The sequence below is a fragment of the Diprion similis genome, chromosome 12 (assembly GCF_021155765.1).
Source record: "Diprion similis isolate iyDipSimi1 chromosome 12, iyDipSimi1.1, whole genome shotgun sequence".
In the NCBI taxonomy this organism is placed as follows: Eukaryota; Metazoa; Arthropoda; class Insecta; order Hymenoptera; family Diprionidae; genus Diprion; species Diprion similis.
In genome coordinates this window covers 3,260,586-3,272,322 of record NC_060116.1, presented here as the reverse complement: position 1 = coordinate 3,272,322, position 11,737 = coordinate 3,260,586, and the positions used below count along the sequence as shown (strand labels likewise).

At 41.0% G+C, this 11,737-nt stretch overlaps 1 protein-coding gene across 1 annotated transcript; it reads left to right on the top strand.

The window, feature by feature from the left end:
- The first annotated feature begins 4,087 nt into the window (after positions 1–4,087).
- Positions 4,088–10,151, top strand: LOC124413065. Its single transcript, XM_046893394.1, has 3 exons — positions 4,088–4,240; positions 6,418–6,495; positions 9,005–10,151. The coding sequence occupies exons 1-3, from the start codon at positions 4,088–4,090 to the stop codon at positions 9,968–9,970; spliced, it is 1,197 nt and encodes a 398-aa protein (XP_046749350.1). The 3' UTR covers positions 9,971–10,151.
- Positions 10,152–11,737: the final 1,586 nt, after the last annotated feature.

The following is an 11,737-nucleotide window of genomic DNA, read 5'->3' as shown; positions in this document are numbered from 1 at the left end:
ATTTGTCTCCGACGTATTTGACGCGAAAAATATTTTCAAAGGCGGGTCTATCCCCCTCCCCCCTCCTCGTCCTTCCGTCTCTTCATTCTAAGGTTTGGAACTCACGCGGACCAGGAAAATTTTCCGCTTTGTTAGGCCTCCTGCGGATTTGGATTTGGCCAAGAGACCGGGACGAGGATGGCTCAGGCTGCTGCTGCTGCTGCTGCTTTCTTGGCCCGACCCTATACGTCGAGTAAGGTGTGAGATGCGGTGTTTTTCTTCACCCTAATCCCCGAGGTTTACCCAATATTTTTCCAAACTATCGCCAGTCCGAATCTCCGAATTTTCTTTTTTGACGCGGAGCGTCTGTTTGTTATATCCCTGAAGAACCGCGCGTTCGTGTTTGCGCATGCAGCGTCTTTTGGACCTCCGTGAACCTTTTGCACCTATTGGCGAAAAATTTCCTATCTTTGAGATTTTTTAGCCGCTTGGAATGAGGGATCAGTCAAACGGATGTTAAATTTGTGAGTTAAATTCGTTAACATTCGTTTCCAGTGACATTCACTTAATTCTACCTTATCATGTGATTGTCATTGATTTTCAATTATTTTAGAACGTCCTAAACCATTTTCAATGATCACGAAAAATCATTGGAAACCACTTGTCAAACTGCAACTCAAGAAAAGTACACCATTGATGCAGAAATTGAAAGAATTTTATCGAATTCAAATGATTTGGTAAGCACTACAAGACTTACAAAGATCTCCAACAATTTCAGTTGTCTCGATTAATTCATCGTTACCTAAAACAATATTTCAGGAATCCTACTATGCTTTGCTATTCTCTTCGATCACAGTCACTCGCATTACGCTTTCTTTTAACTATAGAACCAATTTTATGTGTAGATGCAGAAACAAATCAGTTTCAAGACTTTGTTTAGTTAAAGAAATTATAATTTGCCAAGAAACGAATTCAACGTTACAGTATAACCAGAAAATGTAATATCGAGAACTAAATACTTGCTTGTATATAAAATAAAAATCTTGCGATATCAGCGTTTAACAAAAATTTCTGTCCGTCTCATTGTCTCGTTCCGAATGCTCAGCGATCAATCAATCAATCAATCAATAGATCGATCAATCAATCCCAGGGCCTTTCCAAACCCGGCCCTAAGTACATACCTGTAATTATTTGGTACCCAGGTGTGAGAAAAGTACACAATAAAATGTCGTGTCCCGAGGCCCAGGGCACAGAAAAGATGTGAGCACGGTCCTCTTTGCACCCCTAAACGGTGCACGGAGCCCCAGATGAATAGATTTCATTCTCCGTTTTCTATGCGCTGGGCGAGCTGGGCGGCGCAGCGCAGTAAGGCTGCAAGGCGAAGGGCAGCCGGCCTCTGAGGTGAGCGAAGGGCCGTTTAGCTGCGTATATTTCACCCCACAATCACCTCGCGAGACAAAATAATAAAATACCCTATTTGTACACATCCTGTGCATTGTGAAGCGACATCAGACGTATAGCTGGCGCACCCTGGAGTCCAGATACAGAAGACGTCTCCGAGGAACCCGAGGATTTCCGGTCCGCTTTCTCGTCCTCGTCATTGCCGAGACTTTTCTTCATCATAGTTTTTTACTACCCTGCATGCAGTCTAGGCGTGGCCCAGGCCGGATACGCGTTTTCGGATTCCTAGATATCATTTGTCGCCCTGACAATGTGCAGTTACACCGGATAGAATGTCCTTTCACCGAATGTTTTCCGGATCTTCCGGGGGCGGAATGCTTAAAAACTAACGCGCAAAAAATTTCAGAGCTGAATTTTTAACTGCGCATGAATTACAAACGTTAAAAATAGATTTATACATTCGTGAGAATAATATAAAATTTACAGATTCGAATAAACATTTATGCGCGTAACAGAGAAATTTTATCGCCTCTTGCACTTCGTTTTTTTTTTTTTTTTTTTTTTTTTTTATTTTTACTTTTGGGCTTGTCTGAGGTTGCGAAAACGAGTTATCTAAAATTTTGTTCTTATCTTTCACACCCAGGAAAATTAAGTGCCGCAGGAAGTTGAATTTTTCGTTCTATATGATAATCACAAAGATTCAGTTACCGCTAGTAGAGGTTTAATATTATTCGAAAATAGTTTCTATTTTCACACGGAAAAAAACTCTACTTTGCAAAAAAATACTTCGGCGTTTTTTTTTTTTTTAGACATAGTCCAAGTCTTAGAACGTGGATTTAACTATTTTAGCGTGTCGTAAAACATAAACAGAAAATTATCAGATATATCACATACTTTGTTCACTGGTAATAACTTTTAATTAAACGAAGTGTCGAAAAATTTTGAAAACTCAAATCACTCGTCATATATCCATTTTGGTACAGTGTTCAATACCTGAAGAAAGAAATGATCGTTCGCGGTAAGTTTAAGAAAATTTTTATCGCCTGCGTTATTCAGTTATGATCAGATTAACTAAAAAACAAAAAAATCTAAAATTCTATGAGTTTTCAATTTCAAAGGCTGGTTAACAAGTTAAGGATTACTTCATGTATTTTCAAATGAACGCAGTTGTAGTTGAATATTAATATCAAATGCTATTAGGATACAGTAATAGAGAGTCTATTTTTCAGAGTTTCAAATTACTTGTTGAACACTTCAACCGACTGTATAATTAAAATGATCCTGTTTTTTTTACATAGCTATACTTTTCAATTAATGCAGGTATAGAAATTGAAAAGCCGAGGCTATTAGTTGCAACTTCTGCAAGTTAATACATCCGAGACAAATTCTCAATCGAGGCTTTTTCTTTGCTACAGTTTGAAAGAAACAAAACGAAAACGAAGTTAGAAAAAAAAAACAAATAGAATCCTAAAAATGATTACAATCGGATTACGCCATCAATATTTCATACCTTTTGCGATTATTATATCTATCACATGTGTACATACATATATAATATTTATGACGGAGAAGATTGCCGCAATATACACGCAGACAGACGCTCTTCTGTAGGTATGTGTAACACCGTGATAAATTGGCACTATTAATTCGTCGAATACCAAGAATTCGGTCCATGCCTGTATAAGAGAGTAACAAAAATTCTATCCTCACGCAGTCAATCGAACCGACCAACCGACCGTTAAGGAAAAAGGGAAAACGAAGAGGCTAGGAAAAGAACTGGTGAAAAAAAATTCACCCACCTTCGCTTCAAAGCTCACATCCGTTTATTTAATTACTTTTACCCCGATCCCACGTTACAGACTTGAATTTTTCCGCACGGAAAAACACGACATGTAAATATCGTCGAAATATAATCGTCAGAGGATGTTAAACTATGAAAAGTGTATAAAAATTTCTTTACAAGTTTTCTAAATATCTTCGAGAAAACACAACAAGAAAAAGAAAAAGCTCCGAATTCAGTGGAAAAATTGATCAACCATCCAAAAATTTCCTACAACTCACCCCGATTTAATACCCCATGAATCCCATTATCTCGAAGCTTAATTCAATATGAGTAAATAAATTCGTACGAATTGCCGACTTTTTCCGTACACACGAACGAATTTTCACCCCGGGGTGATTTGTTCCCTTTTTTTTTTTTCCAGAATCCTGCAGAGCCGCATTGTCGGCGACCCACAGTAGCGACCGGGTCTCTGTGATCATCCCGGTCAATTACGAAATGAGTTTCACAAGCACACGTGCACAATGCCGGTAGAATAATATCCACGAAATAACACGCCGCAGCAGCGCGAACGGCGGGAACGCGAGGAAGACAGGCGAGCCGGGGTAATTACGAGGGTTGGTTCAGGGTGGCCGAGACCTACGGCGAGGGGGGCGGTTGGGTTCCGAGGAGTGGGGGACGGGAAGCTATAAAAGAAAAACTCCCGAACCTGGAGCCGCAGAGTTGACCTGGAATTCGAACGACGAAGAACCGCGGCCCAACGGCAACCCGGCACGGAACTCACGCGGTGACTAAAAGTTCTTTAGTGATCCTGAAGAAAAACCATCGTCATATCGTGCATAGGAGTCAGTGATTAGGTGGTGTGACTATATAGAGTAATATAAGATATAAACAACAAGGTATAAACTGTATTACCCAACGAACAAAATGAAACTTGATTGGGTATTTTTCGCCCTCTTGGTCCCTGTGACCGCTGGATTTGACCTCGGTCCGTCGATGAGAATCGCTCAGTGCAGATCTCTGTGTCTTCGGCGTCATCAGGAAGCTGAAGAATGCAAGGATACTTCGAATTGTTACATGGTAAGTTGGGGAAATTTTATACCAATTGATTTTCACTCTCGTCTGTTTCTTTTTTTTTTTTTTATTATTATTATTTTGATTTTTATCTTGAAGTTTGAATTATGGCCAAATTTCTTTTGTTTAGTCTCTTTTCTAATTTCTGCTCAAAATAGTGGGGATAATAAAACCATCCAACTGTCTTTTACTGCTGTTTAAAAAATCAATTGTTGATTTTTAGTGGGTCAATTTACTGAAAACTCCTCAATCTTGAGACGAACGTTTTTCCTTTTACACCGGTTTAAGCTAGTCTTTCCGATCACGTTCCTAAGACCCCGTATCCTTGAGACGAAAAGGGCTGCAGAAATCATGGAAGCCTACACGTCATGTGATGGAAATCCCGACCGGAGGCTAGTCATCCATAATTCATAAAAGGGGAAGGCGTAAGGTCTGCTCATTTTCCGTTCAACGTAAACAGCTTTCGGGATAACGGGAGTGCGGGGGATGAAATTTGAACGGAAGGATGATGTGTGCCACTGCCCGAACGTCGCCTCACGTAAAACGATAACGGATCTCGTGAAAATCGTAGACGCATATCTACTGCTCCGCACAGCGTGTACATTGTCTCGGTGACAATGGCGATAAATCTTTCCGTCAGTTTTATGGGGCGCCGTAGCTGAAATCATGGTGGTCCGGTGTCCCTCGCTGCAGTCACGCTGGCCCCCTTGGGACGTGCCTTCCTCCAGCCTCTTCCCTCTTCCAGGGCGACAGATGGACGCTGGTGTGGGCGTTGCTCATTTGGCGTGTGTATAATGCCACGTTGCGCACGAGGACCGATCGAGAGAAATCGATTCGAGCCGATTGATTCAAATTTATGCCCATCTGGGTGGGTGGTACGCATACCTGTCCTCTTAGAGATCGCGTCGATTGTTCCCTGTGAAATGAAGCGGTTCGATATACTCGTGTAGCGCATAAAACGATCGGCACCGCGCACAAACTTCGTACAATTTGCCTTTTTGCCTGTGCATGTGGACCGCGGTTGTCGGCAATGATCAATTGTTCTCCGGGGAGCAAGAGGAGTCGAAAGAGGAATAAAAAGGCGAAGGGAAACCACGGTAATGGAAAAAAAGAAAAGAAATAAGCAACGACTCGTGGTCCGGTTAACCGCCATCTGTCGGTGAGATCGGGAATCGAATTTCTGATGCAGGATTTTTTATATCGACTCACATTCTTTAGCTCGGTTTCTTTCTTTTCTTTCTGCTCAATTTTCGTTGCTCGTGTAGCACATGCCGAGATTTCTTCTTGAACAGATCTGCTCGACAATTGCGACTCGTCTAGTTACAAGTGTAGCCAACTTTGTAAAAATGTTACCAACATTGTGGACGGAATGAACGATGCGTAGTGCATCGCGGCGGTGCTTCTTAGGGTGCATTCCGAAATTAACTCTCATTACTGTCGACAATCTTTTATCTCTTTTAGCCTTTGCCACTTTCCTAGGGAGTTTTTAAACTTGGCAACTAGTTTCGGAACACACTTTTATAAGTAGACGAGAGGTTATGGTCGATTTTAGGGAATTTCTTCCTGTCAGTGAAGGGGTTGTTTGCTTCAGGTAGCGGGAACGGATATCAGCCAATGAAAATTAAGAAAGTAGAATCACGCGCACTGCGACTTGATCCTTTCAAGAAAAAGTCTCGGTACTTGAAATTTTTATTAAAAACTATATTGTATACCGTGGACGCAATGCATCCGACATATAAAGGAAAGAGGTGCAGCGTGGTAATCAAGACGAGACAAACCGGAGGGCGAAAAAATTGAGGAAAAATAAATCGGGGAAGCGTTTCGGTACAGTCGTTAACGGAGTTCTTCTGCTGTACACTGTTTCTCCGAAGTGGAAAATCGGTCGCTCCGACGCGACGACGCGCTTGATGAACCCCAATAAATATAAACAGAAGGCGCAGAGTCGTGATGCGGTGCTACGGTTCAGCAGAAGAGACCGTGGCCGAAGTATAACGGCGATTCGGCCCTCGATTCAAGCCCTAATTTAAGCCTCCACTTACATCGCCCAATTCATGGTCTACCTTTAACCCAAGACTTGCTCCTTTTTCCTCAACGTTTCTTCTCGTTCTTCTGCTACTCTTCTTCGTTTTTTTACACTGCGTTCATTATTTATTTTTATTTATTTTTTTTTTATTTTTTTACAGTGTTGGGAGGCCTGTGGCTTTCTGGAAAACGACTGGACTATTTGGGGATCCGTGTGTCAAGATGACGAGGAAATTTGTGTAAGTATGTTACGAATTGATACGGATATTATGAGACGCAATTCGGGGAGAGGAAACATCGCAGATTCGAGTCTTTGGATGAAAAAAAGATTATGAGATCTTTTCGAAAGACTTATGTCAGACTCAAATATCCAGCTACAGACATACGAGTACACATAGACATGTGTATTTGGTACTAAATATACTCAATACGTGCAGGAAATTCTTGGGTAAAACAGATTGGTTAGTCACCAATTTTTGGCTGAAAGACTTCTTGGTTTGGCTGCTTGGTTTCTTGATATTTTGACAAATAATCTAAATTAGCTGAATTCCGATTCTAATGACTTCGGTCGTAATTCATACATGAAATTCATTGTGAACACTGTACAAACGATCCCTATACAAAGTTAACAATAGTATAATAGTAATTTCCTAGTAGGACTCCTAGTATTTCTCTGTCTATTTTACAGCTCCTGAGGTGATAAATAATGTTGAATTCTGTGGAATAGACTTAAGCTGAAATTCGGTTTTAGCATTTCATGACTCACTGACTTTTTTTTTGCAATCTCTTTACTGACAGAACTTGACAAGACACTTCGTAGTATTTTTGGATACATTTTGGATAATAAGTTCCGTGAGGAAAACTACCAAACTATCAGTCTCGAGCATTCGTGATGAAAAAAGATTTAAAAAATTGTCTAACGAGTCAATTTCGGTTCTCTTGCCTTTCATCCTGTCTCTTCATTATCTAGACACATCTGTACGCATCCATACACTTTGTACAACCAATTTAAGAGCGGTGGAATGTAACTGACTCGTCTGCACGCGAGAGAATTTCAATCTTTAATACAGCAGGACGATGTACTGCAGGATGGACGTACAAATAAAATGAAATGGCCCAGCGGGTTGCGTGAAATTGAGCAGTTTTACAAATCAATTACTACAACAGTGAGCTCGGCACGTCCTTTCTGCCTAATTGTCTAAAATGAGACCCCGAGACGTAACGAGCCCGCAGAACTTCGTGATTCAATTTAATTAATAACATAAAACTGTGCCCGTGTGTAATAGACAGTCAGAAAGTGCGTAAGTTTGTCTGAAATATTACATATCCAAACAATTAATTCAGATTTGTTCTTCAGTTCCACGTTAGATTTTATGTCAAACATTATTTGATCGAACATTTTTTGTCCACCGACGAAAAAATGGCACGAAAATTATAAGCAATCAGCGATTAATTGTAATCGAACAACACAGATTAATTAAATAATACATTTGACGTAGCATTGAAGTAAAATTTTTGTGCTCAAAGTTTGAAAGAATTACAAAATTTTTTTTTTTCTCTTTCGTGAGTGTCAGAAGTTGATACGAAAAGTTTTTCCCCTTCGTGAAGATATACGGTCCGAAATCCGACATCCCAAGGGTTCGCTGCGTCTTCGTAAGTCACGTCCACGTAGGGTTTGATTATCTTTGAAAGAAAATCTATTCAACCTTTGAGACGCCCGAGTTTCTAAGGCGTCTACCTGCTGATTTAAACGGTAGATTGAACAGGAGAAGGACAACCCACTTTTCTGACCTAGCAGAGCGATAAAAATCTTCTTTAAATATTTGGAAAAACAGAACTACCGTTACGGGGTTTCAAATATTATCTCGGAAAGCCCATGAGAATTATGAAGTTCTCCGTGCATCACTCGCACTCTCTTATCAAGTTCTCGGCAGGTGGAACGAACGCTCACTTACGCGACAGCCATTAATGTGACTTGAAATTTTTCGACTTCCGTTACCGAATGAAAATTCTATTGTGCTAGAATAATTCTAGCGCATGCCTAATTATATAGAGAAAATGCGTTTCCGGTACTAATTATTATCGCAGAGGAAGCTAGGATCAGTACTGGATAATAACCACATTCTTACTAAAGTACTATAGCACACCGATTATTAAAATAAATAATGGTTTGCACCGCTCAGAGTCTCCGAATGTTTCGGAAAATTTTCTAAGTGACGTTACAAAGTGACATGAATCATTTTTCACTAAAAAGAGATAATACGAATTGTTTGAAAGAGTCATTAATACAAATAAGTAGCCGTTGCATTTATTTTCTATAGTAATATATCCGGATGTATGACACGGCTCGGAGTTTTTTTTAAGCTACAAAAGTATCACGAACTGGATTCAATTATTTTTCTAGTTTGTATTGGTAATTTTTAAAAAATTAAAGAAAAAGTTAAATTTGGTACTTTGGTGCATCGGAATTTTCATTACAAAGTATTATAATGATATTAAGTCTGAATATCATAAACAACCAGCAACGAATTCACTATGTACGAAACAAATTATAATTATCTTGGCGTAATATTCGGAAAAAAATGAACCAAAACTTTACTCTACTAATTGTACAGAAATTAGAAAAATTTGAGGTTTCGATCCAAAAAGCAGTAATATGCCTAAAAATCCACCCTCTAGTACCCTATGTGCGCTTGATTCAGGCCTAAAAACCCATAACTAACCTCATTTTCTCTTTGTTCCCAACAGTTATCCGGGTGTAAAACGGCCTGCGCCTACCACGCAACGAGAGTCGAGGAAGAATTCCTTCCCTCAACATTACCGGCGCCGATGGCAGGACCGGCATACCTGGAGGCATACGACGTGGCAATAGTCTTCAGAAAAGTCGAGGAGGAGTGGAAGGAGATGGATCAGATCCCCGGGGGAGGAGCCATGACGGTGAACGAGACTACGTGGGTCGTGGTCGTGGCAGAAAACGGGGTGCGGCAGTACAGCGGGGAATTCTGGAAGCCGACACTGGAGTGTTTGAGGGCGGGTGCCCTCTTCGAGGCGAGTCTGAGCTGGAGCGGCAATACCGTCGAGGACAACGAGATCGGTGACATCGACAGCCCAAAATCCGGGATGCAGGCAATTGACTTCGAGAACGACGAGGTCCTGCGGAATGCCTTGAGCTCGACACGGACTCTCAGGCCACGCGATTCTGCTGCCACGGATAGAATCAGACTCTACTTTACACCCGGAGCGAAGAGCTACTTCGACGAACAGAACGCCAGAATCCTTGCCGACGTCGGCGTGCAAGGTGAAGAGGAACGCCCTGAGATTTACGGCGAGGAGCCCAGCCTGATGGAAACTACGTCGAAGAACAGCGTCGAGAAGGGAACCGGTGGAGCCTCCTACATCGTCTCCTGGGAACCGGAAGCCGGCGGGCTCATGGGCAACCAGGTCGCTGACGCCAAGTCTACTCAGATATCTCTTCTGCCTGGAACTAAGTACCTCGTACGAATTGCGTCGAACGAAGGGCCCGGCAGCTTCGCCCTCGAGATCGATACGACGATCAAATCCGTCCAGTTCGCTCCTCTGGAGGCAGTACACGCGTATATTCAGCCCTTGGCTATTTTGGCTGGATGTGCCAGCGCCCTGAGCCTCGTCGCGGTTGCCGTTCTCCTCAAGGTTTGCAGGAGAACGCCAGTCGACGATAAGCTGGACTATGTATGAGGAGATCTTGAGGTGCCACCAAAATCGTGAACGTAGCGAGACGAAATGGTATAACGTTGCCGGCTGCGCATCCGATTGCGCATGCGCAAGCTTCGTCGTCTTCTCGTACAGGCTGGCCACTGCAAGCTTCAGCTGTTACACTCGGCCTTTGGAGGTTATGCAGACAATGCGGTTCCAGGTTAAGCAGATCACAAATAGTTGATTGGTCTTTCGGAAAAGCTCGGCAAACGTTTATTGTCAACTGAGTTGTATCTGATGACTGATGACTGCTACAAGTCATCGTATCGACATAATTTCAATTCGCCACTTGATACGGGAGAGTCTTGCAACTGACGCCCCGTTTCGAGAAAGTTGGCTCCCCTGCCTCGCAGACCGAAATATTTCCGCGGAACGATCTCGCCGACCGTTAAAGTTCAATCATTTTGCACCTGCGCTAAGTTTCACCGTTATCTCGCGGCAAAGTTGTACATATTGATACTGTGTTTATAGATTTCAAGTTTTTTGTAATGAAAAATTAGTGACTTGGCGATAATTGCTCAAATTATGTAATGCAGAGACTGTGCAAGAGTTCCTATAATTGCTATCTGTATAATATCCAGATTGTGTATAATTTATTTGTAAATATTGAAACTGTATATATACTTGGGGAAATATTAAATAATTCATATATATTTGGTAATCAAACTGTTTTCTTCAGATATTAAATCCTCGAAACATTCGTAACTGTAATTATAAGAATTCATTATTCCAATAAGTTAACAATTAAATCTACTGAGAAATTATTGTGTCACCACTACACACTGCGAATTTGATGGATAACCGATCTTGTTACAGGAATTGGCATTCGATGTATTATATTATAACTTTCTAGACTCAAATCACCTGACGTTCAGACCTTAAATCTACTTTTAAGCCGCCGGCAAGACAAGTAATTGCGCCTAACTAACGCAATATAACATACATGCGCGCAACGCGTTTAACTGTACTTCAGAAAGCAGGGAGAATTTTAAAGTCGAAATAATTACCCGGACAATCGAAAAACTGGAAACGTGGTGATGATACGAAAGCAGGCGAATTTTCTGAGGATGCGCCATCGACATTTTGGACCGAACACTAAATAATAAGACATGGATTCTAACCTCTAAATGAATTTTTCTAACTCCACCAGGTGTTTTCCAGTAATTCGGAAATTTCCTGATGCCCTATTGATCTTACCATGAGATTTCAATGTCCGTTGACACCTGAAATCTCATCCGGCGTGACATTTACATGCAAGCCTGTAGCCAACGTTCATACAAGTCAAATCTAAAACATGTCGATTCGAGGTCGTGAAAAAATGAGGAGTATTCAACTTGTTACATAGTGCGAAATTCATCAAAAAGCAATGAATGTTTCGCGCGTGAAGTTCTAGCACCTCATAACAACCTTTACTGTCATAATTTCTTTTTTTCCAAGCGCTGGTCAGTACGTACATCTTGATCCAAGTCGCTGTTAATTTTTGTCGCACTTTTTAGCTATAACAACAAACGTAAGAATTTCAAATACTCTCACATCCACACCCTAATTTTTTTTCTATACGTTTATAAATTATTTCCATGTACAAATTTTCGAATCAAAACGTAAAATTTAAACTGGAAATAATCGAGAGTTAGAAACCGGCCAAGTTGAAGTAGATCAACTTATTCAATTACATGAAAAGAAGAATTGTTTCTTTATTTCGCACAGTTTAACAATTCAAGGATATATTTGTTTACCCTGGATTTTATC

What these genes read in the sequence shown, in the direction of transcription:
- LOC124413065 (XM_046893394.1), top strand. Translation starts at nt 4,088, where the DNA reads ATGAAACTTGATTGGGTATTTTTCGCCCTCTTGGTCCCTGTGACCGCT. An exon ending in ATACTTCGAATTGTTACATG is followed by an intron (nt 4,241 to 6,417) that starts GTAAGTTGGGGA and finishes ATTTTTTTACAG; the next exon opens with TGTTGGGAGGCCTGTGGCTT. An exon ending in AAGATGACGAGGAAATTTGT is followed by an intron (nt 6,496 to 9,004) that starts GTAAGTATGTTA and finishes TGTTCCCAACAG; the next exon opens with TTATCCGGGTGTAAAACGGC.